The sequence below is a fragment of the Thalassophryne amazonica genome, chromosome 13, assembly GCF_902500255.1.
Source record: "Thalassophryne amazonica chromosome 13, fThaAma1.1, whole genome shotgun sequence".
NCBI lineage: Eukaryota > Metazoa > Chordata > Actinopteri > Batrachoidiformes > Batrachoididae > Thalassophryne > Thalassophryne amazonica.
Window position 1 is genome coordinate 86081907 of NC_047115.1, and position 16714 is coordinate 86098620.

Below are 16714 nucleotides of genomic sequence, written 5' to 3' on the forward strand. Positions count from 1 at the left end.
ATCATCTGTGTGGAGAATATTTTATTAATTAACTACACAGATGTATAATAAAACAAATGGTGACTGGTTTCTAAACACAATTATGACAGAGTTTTTTGGGGGAAGAGCGAGCTGCAGCAAGCAGCGGAGTTTCTTTCTTTTTTTTTTTTGTTTACATGTGCGTGCGTGAACGGGACAGTTGGTCCTCAAACTGGGTCCCGCAGAGGCGGAAGGACCGCTGAAGGCTGCCGTCATCCAGACGCAGCTCCTGCAGCAAATAATGATACTCTCTGTATTGGGAGCTTTTCACAACAACTCGCTCTGTGTGATCAAGGTCCGTCATGATGACTTGACGCCGAGCGGAATGGAACCTCCTCCTATTTGATGACGCACCGGGGCGAATTTTCACAGCGAAAGTCCACCCAAGCAGAGCGACACACCGGGCGAAGGAGGCGCGTCCGTCGCCACTCGACCCCCGCGAATTTGTAGTGTCTGATCGCGCCCGGTGTGAAGGCAGCATTAGAGAAATCACCTCTGATCCAACTTACAGTAGTGTTCAGAATAATAGTAGTGCTATGTGACTAAAAAGATTAATCCAGGTTTTGAGTATATTTCTTATTGTTACATCGGAAACAAGGTACCAGTAGATTCTCACAAATCCAACAAGACCAAGCATTCATGATATGCACACTCTTAAGGCTCTGAAATTGGGCTATTAGTAAAAAAAATGTAGAAAAGAGGGTATTCACAATAATAGTAGGGTGGCATTCAGTCAGTGAGTTCATCAATTTTGTGGAACAAACAGGTGTGAATCAGGTGTCCCCTATGTAAGGATGAAGCCAGCACCTGTTCAACATGCTTTTCTCTTTGAAAGCCTGAGGAAAATGGGACATTCAAGACATTGTTCAGAAGAACAGCGTAGTTTGATTAAAAAGTTGATTGGAGAGGGGAAAACTTACACGCAGATGCAAAAAATTATAGGCTGTTCATCTACAATGATCACCAATGCTTTAAAAGGGACAAAAAACCAGCAACATGTGGAAGAAAATGGAAAACAACCATCAAAATGGATAGAAGAATAACCAGAATGGCAAAGGCTCACCCATTGATCAGCTCCAGGATGATCAAAGACAGTATGGAGTTACCTGTAAGTGCTGTGACAGTTAGAAGACGCCTGTGTGAAGCTAATTTATTTGCAAGAATCCCCCGCAAAGTCCCTCTGTTAAACAAAAGACATGTGCAGAAGAGGTTACAATTTGCCAAAGAACACATCAACTGGCCTAAAGAGAAATGGAGAAATATTTTGTGGACTGATGAGAGTAAAACTGTTCTTTTTGGGTCCAAGGGCCGCAGACAGTTTGTGAGATGACCCCCAAACTCTGAATTCAAGCCACAGTTCACAGTGAAGACAGTGAAGCATGGTGGTGCAAGTATCATGATATGGGCATGTTTCTCCTACTATGGTGTTGGGCCTATATATCGCATACCAGGTATCATGGATCAGTTTGGATATGTAAAAATACTTGAAGAGGTCATGTTGCTTTATGCTGAAGAGGACATGCCCTTGAAATGGGTGTTTCAACAAGACAATGACCCCAAGCACACTAGTAAACGAGCAAAATCTTGGTTCCAAACCAACAAAATTAATGCCTCGCAGATGTGAAGAAATCATGAAAAACTGTGGTTATACAACTAAATACTAGGTTAGTGATTCACAGGACTGCTAAAAAGGCAGTTTGAACATAATAGTTTTGAGTTTGTAGCGTCAACAGCAGATGCTACTATTATTGTGAACACCCCCTTTTCTACTTTTTTTCACTAATAGCCCAGTTTCATAGCCTTAAGAGTGTGCATATCATGAATGCTGGGTCTTGTTGGATTTGTGAGAATCTACTGAATCTACTGGTACCTTGTTTCCCATGTAACAATAAGAAATATACTCAAAACCTGGATTAATCTTTTTAGTCACATAGCACTACTATTATTCTGAACACTACTGTACCTCCACTCATCAACAAGACGCCAAGATAAGACTTAAACTCCCCCACTTGGGGCAATAACTCTCCCCTGACCCAAAGGGAACAATCCTCCCTTTTCCGACAGAGGACCAAGGTCTCCGATTTGGGGCATCTGATTTTCATCCCACATGCTTCACACTCGACATCAAACCAGCCTAGTGCACAGTGGTTACTCTTTGATAAAGCCAGCAGAACCACATCGTCTGCAAAATACTCCGATCAATAAACTGGACACCCTCCAGTCCCTGACTGCACCTTGAAATCTTGTTCATGATGTTCATGGATAGGATTGGTGACAAGAGGCAGCCCTTGGTCCCTGGATGACCACCTTATTGTGGTGGGGAGGGGTTGGGTGCTGCAGTGATCCTGGGAGGTGTGCTATTTGGAGGATTAGCCCCTGGTCCCAGGTGAGGAGATAGGCAAAGGGTGCTTCAGAAAGACCATTAATGATTTACAAAAATTCAGCTAGTCACCTCACCCCGATTAGGGGAAGAGGGGCCTGGTCCTGGAACAAGGCACAGAGAGGGAGTACTTGCAGGCACGTGCCATGTGGCTGAGTCTACGTACAACCATGCTGCTCGGTCAGGCTCAGTCTGAAAGAACGTGTCACTCACATGAACACGTACCACCTGCAAGGAGAGTTTAAAGCATCTGATGCGCTGTCTGACAGGTAGTGGATGGGGCCAAATGAATCACAGACTGCACATGCATATATACATTGTTATTAGGGACGTCCCAATCAGGTTTTTTGGCCCCGATCCGATTCCGATCGGGGTCAATGCTAACTTTAAAACTGAAAATGCCATAGACATGCTAACACATTAGCATCGCTCCCCTTTTTAAGTTGTAAAATACATCTATCAACTGTTTCAGAAGACCATAACAGGTCAGTTTAACATTAAAAAGGTAAATATTACTCACAGACATAGGCTTTTTAGGGTTTTACGGGGGAAAATTAAGATAAAGCGAAATAAAACAATGAATCAATGAAGCATTAGATCAAAGCACTGCTTCAACCTGCAATCGCTGCTTCGATTGGTTCAAGGTTCAAAGCAAAGCTGCGCTACAGAAAAGTTGATTACAGACCCACTGCAGGGTCTGTAATCAGTGTAGAGCAGTGGTCTCCAAACTATTCCAGAAAGGGCCGAGAGGGTGCAGGTTTGCTTTGCAGCCACTGACTTCAGCAGGTGATTTCACTGATTAACATCCCTTTGAACAGGTGGGATGAGTTCATCCGTGAAATCACCTGCTGGAGTCAGTGGCTGCAAAGAAAACCTGCACCTTCTCAGCCCTTTCTGGAATAGTTTGGAGACCACTGGTGTAGAGAAATGATCATTTTCCTGACGAACAACCCCCAAAAGCAAGAGCCACTCTGAAGGACCGATAAGGGAATCGTTAAGCAAGAAGGTTATTGATGTCGGTGGATCGAATCATTTCTTAATGATACCCTTTGGAAAGGAGTAGAATGCCACTTTCTTGTTTGTTTTGGTGTACTTGGTGCAATTGATAGCCATTTCTTTAGATCTTGATGTTTTTCTGATGTTGCTGGTATGATAGTTATGATCCATGGTCATGAAAAATGCACATAAACAGAAACTTTGGTCTCTAATACAACTCTAGAGTGACACAAAGACTGCCATTGCAACACCCAGTTGCAACACTAGCAACACCCAGTTACACACATTCAAAATGGCAGCCGGCGCTCAGCCAATTGCAATAGGAAGTCGACCCTCTCTATGTTCTCTCTGGCTGAAACCAACCTCCAGTGCTCCACCCTCTTCCTGCTCCTAGGCCCGGTCATACCAACATAAAATGCAGCTCAAACATAACAAAAATGTAAACTAGCCTACATAGCACCAGAAATGCAAATTTATAAAAGTTTGACAGTTAAATTTTCATGAAAACTAAATTGAATTGAGCTTGATACACAATGTTTATTGTAAACAGTTTAACTGAGAGATAACAGCAGCGCCCCCCTCAGGTCACTGCTCCTCACCCTGTGAACAAAGCAGAATTATAACAACAACAGTCATGCTCAGGAAGGTATACACAAAAGAAGCTACACACATTCTAACGGTCAAGTTTGAGTCAGTCATTTCCATGTGTCTCAGTGTTCCTTCACTAATTTTCATGACTATTTTCGGTTAAATATGGTTGTATTGACGGGACAGAAGAGTCTTTGTGAGCACACATTTCAAGGTTGATGGTGCTTAATAATGGTCCATTTGAAAACAGGTACATGTGCAGAGTAACAGCAGTAATTTTATTTTTGCCATTTTGTATTTTGTCCTTTTTGACTTTTCCTTTTCACTTCTTAATCATTTACATGCAGAAGGACAAGCATCATGAGTGATGCATGACAATTTCACTGTCACCTCTTTCGCTGTGGCCACTGTGTTAAATTCTTCAGTTTATGCAAACAAAAGTAAGTCCTTGGCTTGTCACAGCAGGTCCGTCTGTTTTGTGTTCACACACTGTGCTATGTCCTCATTTAGTTAGGTCTTCATTTAATATGGTAGCACTAAATTGACCATTGTGCCTTTGTTATTTGTTGGATTTGTGGTCGCAAATAGGCGCTTTAGATAAAACTATTTCACCTTTCTGTGTGGCATTTTAGAGATGTTACTGACAGTCACAGGTTACTGTATTCCAGAGAATGTTCTCTGTTTTAAAATGAAATATTTACTCATACCATAGTGCTCCATTATGACAGAATTTGGTATTGTTAAGATTTAGTGAACTTTAGATACTGTGCTTTCCTTGAGGTGCTTTGGACAAAATATTACTGAATAGTTATTCTTTTTCTCACAGAATTAAAATCGATCCTGGATAATTTTGGTAACCTTGAACACTACAAAGGGTTTGATTTACTTTAAATTACTTTTGACATTCAGGAATTATGTATAATACTGTCAGAATATGTGGACTTTGTCCATGAAAATACTGAATTGGGTTTGTGCATTTTTTTCCATGAGTCACTATGCCTCTGCTTTCTGTGTGACTCCAACTGTTGCTCAGCAGCTCCCAACACTGCCACAGTGTCTGATACCTTCTATGTAACTTTAGGTCAGTCCAAATGACACATCTCCTTTGATTTTCTTTCAGACATAAACATAAGGCAGCAGGCTGTGGAGGAAATGATGCAGAGGATCAAGAAAGGAGTTCAGCTTCGACCGATCAGCCAGTCTCGCATCAGAACCAGACAGGTAGCTCCAAATGATCTCCAAAAATGATCGGTTACCCACCAACATCTACACATTTTCCTTAGTATAGTTACAGCACAGTGTACAAATTAAGTTTAATAACGTGTAGTTATAGCACAGTGTAACAGTTTAAGTTTAATATTCTGTAGTTATAATAAAGTGTACAGTTTAAGTTTAATATAGTGTAGTTATAGGAGAGTGTAACAGTTTAAGTTTAATATTCTGTAGTTATAGCACAGTGTAACAGTTTAAGTTTAATATAGTGTAGTTATAACAGAGTGTAAAGTTTAAGTTTAATATAGTGTAGTTATAGCACAGTGTAACAGTTTAAGTTTAATATAGTGTAGTTATAACAGAGTGTATAGTTTAAGTTTAATGTAGTGTAGTTATAACAGAGTATACAGTTTAAAGTTTAATATAGTGTAGTTATAGCAGAGCGTAACAGTTTAAGTTTAATGCAGTGTAGTTATAACAGAGTGTACAGTTTAACTTTAATGTAGTGTAGTTATAACAGAGTGTACAGTTTAAGTTTAATATAGTGTAGTTATAGCACAGTGTAAGACTTTAACTTTAATGTAGTGTAGTTATATCAGAGTGTACAGTTTAAGTTTAATGTAGTGTAGTTATAACAGAGTATACAGTTTAAGTTTAATGTAATGTAGTTATAGCACAGTGTAACAGTTTAAGTTTAATATAGTGTAGTTATAACAGAGTCTAGAGTTTAAGTTTGATGTAGTGTAGTTATGACAGAGTGTACAGTTTAAGTTTAATGTAGTGTAGTTATAACAGAGTGTAGAGTTTAAGTTTGATGTAGTGTAGTTATGACAGAGTGTACAGTTTAAGTTTAATGTAGTGTAGTTATAACAGAGTGTAGAGTTTAAGTTTGATGTAGTGTAGTTATGACAGAGTGTACAGTTTAAGTTTAATGTAGTGTAGTTATAGCACAGTGTACAGTTTAAGTTTAATGTAGTGTAGTTATAGCACAGTGTAACAGTTCAAGTTTAATGTAGTGTAGTTATAACAGAGTGTACAGTTTAAGTTTAATGTAGAGTAGTTATATCAGAGTGTAACAGTTTAAGTTTAATGTAGTGTAGTTATAACAGAGTGTACAGTTTAACTTTAATATAGTGTAGTTATGACAGACTGTACAGTTTAAGTTTAATGTAGTGTAGCTATGACAGAGTGTACAGTTTAAGTTTAATATAGTGTAGCTATGACAGAGTGTACAGTTTAAGTTTAATGTAGTGTAGTTATAGCAGAGTGTAACAGTTTAAGTTTAATGTAGTGTAGTTATAACAGAGTATACAGTTTAAGTTTAATGTAGTGTAGTTATAGCACAGTGTAACAGTTTAAGTTTAATATAGTGTAGTTATAACAGAGTGTAGAGTTTAAGTTTAATGTAGTGTAGTTATAACAGAGTGTACAGTTTAAGTTTAATGTAGTGTAGTTATAGCACAGTGCAACAGTTTAAGTTTAATGTAGTGTAGTTATAACAGAGTGTACAGTTTAAGTTTAATATAGTGTACCTATGACAGAGTGTACAGTTTAAGTTTAATGTAGTGTAGTTATAACAGAGTGTAGAGTTTAGGTTTGATGTAGTGTAGTTATGACAGAGTGTACAGTTTAAGTTTAATGTAGTGTAGTTATAACAGAGTGTAGAGTTTAAGTTTGATGTAGTGTAGTTATGACAGAGTGTAGAGTTTAAGTTTAATGTAGTGTAGTTATAACAGAGTGTAGAGTTTAAGTTTGATGTAGTGTAGTTATGACAGAGTGTACAGTTTAAGTTTAATATAGTGTAGTCATAGCACAGTGTAACAGTTCAAGTTTAATGTAGTGTAGTTATAACAGAGTGTACAGTTTAAGTTTAATGTAGTGTAGTTATAACAGAGTGTACAGTTTAAGTTTAATATAGTGTAGTTATAGCACAGTGTAACAGTTTAACTTTAATATAGTGTAGTTATAACAGAGTGTAGAGTTTAAGTTTGATGTAGTGTAGTTATGACAGAGTGTACAGTTTAAGTTTAATGTAGTGTAGTTATAACAGAATGTAGAGTTTAATATAGTGTAGTTATGACAGAGTGTACAGTTTAAGTTTAATGTAGTATAGTTATAGCACAGTGTAACAGTTTAAGTCTAATTAATATACGAGGTCTATTAGATAATAAACCGACCCTTATTTTTTTTTTTAACTATGTGGATTTGAATGACGTGCGATTACACCAATCATGCTTGAACCCTCGTGCGCATGCGTGAGTTTTTTCACACGTGTCGGTTACGTCATTTCCCTGTGAGCAGGCCTTGAGTGAGATGTGGTCCCGCCCTCTCGGCTGAATTCCTTTGTTTCACACGCTGCTCCAGACGGCGCGCGTTGCTTTATCAAAATTTTTTCTGGACCTGTGAGGAATATCCGAGTGGACACTATTCGAGAAATTAAGCTGGTTTTCGGTGAAAAGTTTAACGGCTGATGAGAGATTATGGGGTGTTTCTGTCAGTGTAAGGACTTCCCATGGAGCGGGACGTCGTGCAGCGCTTCCAGGCACCGTCGTTGGCCTGTTTCGACCTGAAAACATCCTAATTTAAGGCTTAATTCACCCAGGACGTTGTGAGAGAACAGAGAAGATTCAGAAGAGGCCGGCATTAGGACTTTATGCAGACATTCCACTGTTTAAGGACATTTTGTAATGAAAGACGTGCGTGCAAATTTGCGAATCTGTGTGCGCCACGACAGGAAAAACACCTCCGTGTTGAAAACCATTTGTAAAATTCAGGCAGCTTTTGATGGCTTTCAACAAGTGAGTAACTGAGAAATTGTTTAACAGCTTGGGCATGTTCCAACTTGCCCGTTAATGTTTCCAACGGAGGTGTTTTTCCTGTCGCGACCCCCCGCGGTCAGGTCCGGCCCGTCATGCGACTCGGCCCGCACGTTCTTTCATTACAAAATATCCGTTAACAATGCAATGTCCGAATAAACTCCTCATGCCGACTTCTTCTGAAAGTTCTCTGTTCTGTGACGACTTACTGGTTCAACAGAGCCTGAAATGTGGAAGTTTTCAACTTGAAACGGCGAGACGCTGCCGCCTCGAAGCGCAGATCGCCGTCAGGCGCCATGGGCTGTCCTTACGGCGACACTACCAGACCAAAATCTCTCATCAGCCGTTAAAATTTTTACAGAAAACCAGCTGAATTTATTGAATGGTGTCCACTCAGTTGTGCCTTACAGTTTTGAAAAAATTTTGATCAAACAAAGCAGCAGTCTCTGAGCCATTCCTAAACAATGAAAAAATCGATGAGAGGGTGGGCCACTCCTCACTCAAAGACTGCCTACAGGCGAATGACGTAACCGACAGGCGTGAAAAAACTCTTGCATGCCCACGAGGGTTCAAGCATGTCTGATGTAATCACACGTGATTCAAATCCATATGGTTTTTGAAAAAAATAATAAGGTCGGATACTTTTCTAATAGACCTCGTAATGTAGTTATAACAGAATGTACAGTTTACGTTTAATGTAGTGTAGTTACATTACTGCATTAGTGAAGGTTACAAATGATCTTCTTTTGGCCTCAGACAGTGGACTCATCTCTGTGCATGTCCTGTTAGACCTCAGTGCTGCTTTTGATACTGTTGACCATAAAATTTTATTACAGAGATTAGAGCATGCCATAGGTATTAAAGGCACTGTGCTGCAGTAGTTTGAATCATATTTATCTAATAGATTACAATTTGTTCATGTAAATGGGGAATCTTCTTCACAGACTAAGGTTAATTATGGAGTTCCACAAGGTTCTGTGCTAGGACCAATTTTATTCACTTTATACATGCTTCCCTTAGGCAGTATTATGAGACAGCATTGCTTAAATTTTCATTGTTACGCAGATGATACCCAGCTTTATCTATCCATGAAGCCAGAGGACACACACCAATTAGCTAAACTGCAGGATTGTCTTACAGACATAAAGACATGGATGCCCTCTAATTTCCTGCTTTTAAACTCAGATAAAACTGAAGTTATTGTACTTGGCCCCACAAATCTTAGAAACATGGTGTATAACCAGATCCTTACTCTGGATGGCATTACCCTGAGCTCTAGTAATACTGTGAGAAATCTTGGAGTCATTTTTGATCAGGATATGTCCTTCAATGCACATATTAAGCAAATATGTAGGACTGCTTTTTTGGATTTGCGCAATATCTCTAAAATTAGAAAGGTCATGTCTCAGAGTGATGCTGAAAAACTAATTCATGCATTTATTTCCTCTAGGCTGGACTATTGTAATTCATTATTATCAGTTTGTCGTAAAAGTTCCCTGAAAAGCCTTCAGTTAATTCAAAATGCTGCAGCTAGAGTACTGATGGGGACTAGAAGGAGAGAGCATATTTCACCCATATTGGCCTCTCTTCATTGGCTTCCTGTTGATTCTAGAATAGAATTTAAAATTCTTCTTCTTACTTATAAGGTTTTGAATAATCAGGTCCCATCTTATCTTAGGGACCTCATAGTACCATATCACCCCAATAGAGCGCTTCGCTCTCAGACTGCAGGCTTACTTATAGTTCCTAGGGTTTTTAAGAGTAGAATGGGAGGCAGAGCCTTCAGCTTTCAGGCTCCTCTCCTGTGGAACCAGCTCCCAATTCAGATCAGGGAGACAGACACCCTCTCTACTTTTAAGATTAGGCTTAAAACTTTCCTTTTTGCTAAAGCTTATAGTTAGGGCTGGATCAGGTGACCCTGAACCATCCCTTAGTTATGCTGATATAGACTTAGACTGCTGGGGGGGTTCCCATGATGCACTGAGTGTTTCTTTCTCTTTTTGCTCTGTATGCACCACTCTGCATTTAATCATTAGTGATTGATCTCTGCTCCCCTCCACAGCATGTCTTTTTCCTGGTTCTCTCCCTCAGCCCCAACCAGTCCCAGCAGAAGACTGCCCCTCCCTGAGCCTGGTTCTGCTGGAGGTTTCTTCCTGTTAAAAGGGAGTTTTTCCTTCCCACTGTCGCCAAGTGCTTGCTCACAGGGGGTCGTTTTGACCGTTGGGGTTTTTCCATAATTATTGTATGGCTTTGCCTTACAATATAAAGCGCCTTGGGGCAACTGTTTGTTGTGATTTGGCGCTATATAAATAAAATTGATTTGATTTGATTTGATTTAGTTATGACAGAGTGTAACAGTTTAAGTTTAATGTAGTGTAGTTATAGCAACAGTGTCAGTTTAAGTTTAATCAGTGGTGTCAAAAGTACACACATTTGTTACTTAAGTAGAAGTATAGATACTGCAGTTTAAAAACACTATGGTAAAAGTTGAAGTATCAACTTGACCTCTTTACTCAAGTAAAAGTGAAAAAGTATGTGCTCCAAAACCTACTTAAAGTATAAAAGTATAAAGTAACCTTTAAAAAAAAAAGGTAGATGCCACTATATGAATTGAAAGCTTAATTTAAAAACTGATTCGTTCTGCATGTGGCCCAAGACCCCAAACCCAAAATTACCCCCCAACACCACCTGCATGAAAATGTTTCAATTCTAGAAGCTCTGAAATGCAATCTGGGACTATTCCAGACAATAAACTGCAGTGAGTGCAGCATCCATTTAGTGAGAAAAAAAAAACAACTTTCCTTATTCAGATTCATTCCAGTAGTATTCTGCTCTTACTAGGATGCAGCAGTTTTCTAGTTTGTCAGATAGTTCTGGAGGAAATCACTGAAGAAATTAACAAACTAAAAATATGGTTTGACCGAAACAAACTGTCATTAAACAGGGATGAAATGGAGGTGGAAGAGTCACTAGGTGTTCACAGGAAACATTTATTTATTTCTGTATGTATGTATGTTCATTGTTAGTTGCTTTTATATTTTATTTTCTGTTGTGTTTCTATTCAGGTTCTTTTTGTCTCTTTCTCTGAAATTGTATATAATAATCATTAGATTATTAATATATAAACAAAAATAAATTTAAGAAATATTCCAATTTGAAAACAAATGCACCCGAACGTGAAGACAGCTGGAACTGCTTCATGCTAACTTTTAACATTGAAAATGCCATAGACATGCTAACGCGTTAGCGTCGCTCCCGTTTTTAAGTTATAAAATCTATCAATCTATCAACTGTTTCAGAAGACCATAACAGGTCGGTTTAACATAGAAAAGGTAAATAATACTCACAGAAGTATGCTCTTTAGGGTTTTAGCGGGGGAAAATTAAGCGAAAGAATAAACGAAACAATAGGTCGAAGCATTGCTTCAATCTGCGAACCACTGCTTTGATTGGTTCAAAATCCATTCCTTTATCTTCATTGATCCATGTTTCTGATATAGCAATTATGTTAAATTTTTTTTTTAATTGACTTAAATATTCTTTAATGTTGTTAAAGTTTGCATACAGACTTCTGCTGTTGAAATGGATTATTGATAATTTGTTATCCGTTTTAATGATACGATTAAACTGTTCATCTGTATAATAGCAACAGCTGTCATTAATATTTGAGAAGAAATTATTGTCCAGGTCTATATCGTGCTCCAAGTCCAGTACATTGTGGTCTGTGTATTTAAATGTTCTCAGTTCTACTTTTCCATGATCAGCAATCCTTTGAGTTATATCCTTCTTGTCTCCAGATGTAGATGGTGTAGTAGATGAATAGGTTCCTCTGGTCTGTGTCATGGTGTTGTGATGTGTTTGTGTCCTCATACCTTATTGGTCGTATTTGTCCAGTTCCTCAATGTTCCTGATTAACATAACCTTCGCTTGTTCTGGTGTTCCGTTCAGTTTGATGAATGTTTTGCAGTTGGATGTCCATGTCTGTTGAATTTTTCCCTGCTTTTTTAAGAAACGAGCTTTCCTGGCGATGTCTGCGTTTCTTTTGGTCAGATGTTCATTGATGAATACGTTTGTTCCTTTGAGTTTCCGTCCCTGTTTTAACAATGCCATTTTATGTTTTCTGTTGACAAACCTCATTATAACAGCTCGCTTGTTTCCATCCTCTCTCCTGGGCAGGGGGTGGCACGCTTCAATGTTATTACAGTCCATTTGAATACCTTTAGATTGCAGGAAGTCAGCCACCTGTTGTTCCACTGAGCTGGCCTCCTGCTCACTGGCCTCCCCTCCGCTGTCTTCTGACACCGCCCATGCGTAGGATCGAGGTTTAATATGAATTCCTGTAATAATAACGTTGTTCATCCTTGTGTACTGTTCCAACTCCGCAACACGGTTCTCCAGGTACACCAGACGCCGGTCTTTCTCGGCATTCTGGATCCGGAGAGCCTTCACTTCTTCCACCAGCTCTATAATGGATTTCTGCTGCATTTTAACAACAGAGATTTCCTCAGACAAAAAGTCCAGGGACTTCTTGATATCGTCTCCCTCCTCCGCCGTCAGTGCCTTCTTCGGACCCATGGTCAGATAACTCCGCCCTGGCACCTCGGTAAAGCCGCGCCGGTGGATGTGCGCTGCGCTGCACTGCGCACATCCACAAACCCTAGGAACTACAAGTAAGCCTGCAGTCTGAGAGCGAAGCGCTCTGTTGGGGTGATATGGTACTATGAGGTCCCTAAGGGCCCTGTCCCACTGGCGTTTAGGAGGATTTGCGGATGGAATGCGAACAAAAGTGGCCCACATCCGCCAAACAACCGCAATAACCGTGTAACATTCCTGTATGAGTTGTCCATCATCCGAACACGTCTGTGATCATCCGCAGAGGCACGCATGTCCACAGCCAGGAATTTTGAGCGGCTCAAAAATCCTGCTGCAGATGAGATCCGCATCACTGCCTGAAGTGTAGTGTAGTAGTTATAACAGAGTGTAACAGTTTACGTTTAATGTAGTGTACTTATGACAGTGTTCAGTTTAAGTTTAATATAATGTAGTTATGACAGATTGTACAGTTTGTTTAGTGTAGTTATAACAGAGTGTACAGTTTAAGTTTAATATAGTGTAGTTATAGCGCAGTGTAACAGTTTAAGTTTAATGTAGTGTAGTTATAACAGAGTGTACAGTTTAACTTTAATACAGTGTAGTTATGACAGAGTGTACAGTTTAAGTTTAATGTAGTGTAGTTATAATGGATGGCATTACCCTGACCTCTAGTAATACTGTGAGAAATCTTGGAGTCATTTTTGATCAGGATATGTCATTCAAAGCGCATATTAAACAAATATGTAGGACTGCTTTTTTGCATTTACGCAATATCTCTAAAATCAGAAAGGTCTTGTCTCAGAGTGATGCTGAAAAACTAATTCATGCATTTATTTCCTCTAGGCTGGACTATTGTAATTCATTATTATCAGGTTGTCCTAAAAGTTCCCTAAAAAGCCTTCAGTTAATTCAAAATGCTGCAGCTAGAGTGCTGACGGGGACTAGAAGGAGAGAGCATATCTCACCCATATTGGCCTCTCTTCATTGGCTTCCTGTTAATTCTAGAATAGAATTTAAAATTCTTCTTCTTACTTATAAGGTTTTGAATAATCAGGTCCCATCTTATCTTAGGGACCTCGTAGTACCATATCACCCCAATAGAGCGCTTCGCTCTCAGACTGCAGGCTTACTTGTAGTTCCTAGGGTTTGTAAGAGTAGAATGGGAGGCAGAGCCTTCAGCTTTCAGGCTCCTCTCCTGTGGAACCAGCTCCCAATTCAGATCAGGGAGACAGACACCCTCTCTACTTTTAAGATTAGGCTTAAAACTTTCCTTTTTGCTAAAGCTTATAGTTAGGGCTGGATCAGGTGACCCTGAACCATCCCTTAGTTATGCTGCTATAGACGTAGACTGCTGGGGGGTTCCCATGATGCACTGTTTCTTTCTCTTTTTGCTCTGTATGCACCACTCTGCATTTAATCATTAGTGATCGATCTCTGCTCCCCTCCACAGCATGTCTTTTTCCTGGTTCTCTCCCTCAGCCCCAACCAGTCCCAGCAGAAGACTGCCCCTCCCTGAGCCTGGTTCTGCTGGAGGTTTCTTCCTGTTAAAAGGGAGTTTTTCCTTCCCACTGTAGCCAAGTGCTTGCTCACAGGGGGTCGTTTTGACCGTTGGGGTTTTACATCATTATTGTATGGCCTTGCCTTACAATATAAAGCGCCTTGGGGCAACTGTTTGTTGTGATTTGGCGCTATATAAAAAAAAAATTGATTGATTGATTATAATAGAGTGTACAGTTTAAGTTTAATATAGTGTAGTTATGACAGAGTGTACAGTTTAAGTTTAATATAGTATAGTTATAGCACAGTGTAACAGTTTAAGTATAATGTGTTGTAGTTATAACAGAGTGTACAGTTTAAGTTTAATGTAGTGTAGTGATGACAGAGTGTACAGTTTAATTTTGATATATTGTAGTTATAGCACAGTGTAACAGTTTAAGTTTAATGTAGTGTAGTTAGAGTGTACAGTTTAAGTTTAATATAGTGTAGTTATGACAGAGTGTACAGTTTAAGTTTAATGTAGTGTAGTTATAACAGAGTGTACAGTTTAAGTTTAATGTAGTGTAGTTATAACAGAGTGTAACAGTTTACATTTAATGTAGTGTAGTTATAACAGAGTGTAAAGTTTAACTTTAGTACAGTGTAGTTATTACAGAGTGTACAGTTTAAGTTTAATGTAGTGTAGTTATAGCAGAGTGTACAGTTTAAGTTGTATATATTGTAGTTATAGCACAGTGTAACAGTTTAAGTTTAATGTAGTGTAGTTATAACAGAGTGTACAGTTTAAGTTTAATGTAGTGTAGTTATAGCAGAGTGTAACAGTTTAAGTTTAATGTAGTGTAGTTATAAAAGAGTGTACAGTTTAAATTTAATGTAGTTTAGTTATAACAGAGTGTAACAGTTTACGTTTAATGTAGTGTAGTTATGACAGAGTGTTCAGTTTAAGTTTAATATAGTGTAGTTATGACAGATTGTACAGTTTAATTTTAATGTAGTGTAGTTATCACAGGGTGTCCAGTTTAAGTTTAATATGCTTTAGTTATTACAGAGTGTACAGTTTAAGTTTAATATACTTTAGTTATAACAGAGTGTACAGTTTAAGTTTGATGTAGTGTAGTTATAACAGAGTGTACAGTTTAAGTTTAATATACTGTAGTTATAGCAAAGTGTACAGTTTAAGTTTGATGTAATGCAGTTATAACAGAGTGTAACAGTTTAAGTTTAATATAGTGTAGTTATAACAGAGTGTAACAGTTTAATGCTGTTGAATGACAGCCTCAACACTGCATTTAATCTATTATTAGACTCAGTTGGCTTCGCTCAAAATGTTAATGAGTCCACCCACCACTTTAATCATACTTTAGATCTTGTTTTGACTTATGGTATGGAAATTGAAGACTTAACAGTATTCCCTGAAAACCCCCTTCTGTCTGATCATTTCTTAATAACATTTACATTTACTTTAATGGACTACCCAGCAGTGGGGAATAAGTTTCATTACAGTAGAAGTCTTTCGGAAAGCGCTGTAACTAGGTTTAAGGATATGATTCCTTCTTTATGTTCTCCAATGCCATATACCAACACAGTGCAGAGTAGCTACCTAAACTCTGTGAGTGAGATAGATTATCTCATCAATAGTCTTACATCCTCATTGAGCACAACTTTGGATGCTGTAGCTCCTCTGAAAAAGAGAGCCTTAAATCAGAAGTGCCTGACTCCGTGGTATAACTCACAAACTCGCAGCTTAAAGCAGATAACCCGTAAGTTGGAGAGGAAATGGCGTCTCACTAATTTAGAAGATCTTCACTTAGCCTGGAAAAAGAGTCTGTTGCTCTATAAAAAAAGCCCTCTGTAAAGCTAGGACATCTTACTACTCATCACTAATTAAAGAAAATAAGAACAACCCCAGGTTTCTTTTCAGCACTGTAGCCAGGCTGACAAAGAGTCAGAGCTCTATTGAGCCGCGTATTCCTTTAACTTTAACTAGTAAAGACTTCATGACTTTCTTTGCTAATAAAATTTTAACTATTAGAGAAAAAATTACTCATAACCATCCCAAAGACATATCATTATCTTTCGCTGCTTTCAGTAATGCTGGTATTTGGTTAGACTCTTTCTCTCCGATTGTTCTGTCTGAGTTATTTTCGTTAGTTACTTCCTCCAAACCATCAACATGTCTGTTAGACCCCATTCCTACCAGGCTTCTCACGGAAGCCCTACCATTAATTAATGCTTCGATCTTAAATATGATCAATCTATCTTTATTAGTTGGCTATGTACCACAGGCTTTTAAGGTGGCAGTAATTAAACCATTACTTAAAAAGCCATTACTTGACCCAGCTATCTTAGCTAATTATAGGCCAATCTCCAACCTTCGTTTTCTCTCAAAAATTCTTGAAAGGGTAGTTGTAAAACAGCTAACTGATCATCTGCAGAGGAATGGTCTATTTGAAGAGTTTCAGTCAGGGTTTAGAATTCATCATAGTACAGAAACAGCATTAGTGAAGGTTACAAATGATCTTCTTATGGCCTCAGACAGTGGACTCATCTCTGTGCTTGTCCTGTTAGACCTCAGTGCTGCTTTTGATACTGTTGACCATAAAATTTTATTACAG

The 16714-nt window shown here is 38.7% G+C and overlaps 1 protein-coding gene across 1 annotated transcript in view; it reads left to right on the forward strand.

Annotated features, from left to right (window-relative positions):
- Nucleotides 1-16714, forward strand: part of shtn1 (shootin 1) — a 244496-nt gene that overhangs the window by 211960 nt on the left and 15822 nt on the right. The window contains exon 13 of the mRNA XM_034184229.1: nt 5103-5203. Coding sequence (XP_034040120.1) covers nt 5103-5203 — 101 coding nt within the window. The remainder of the gene's footprint in view (nt 1-5102; nt 5204-16714) is intronic.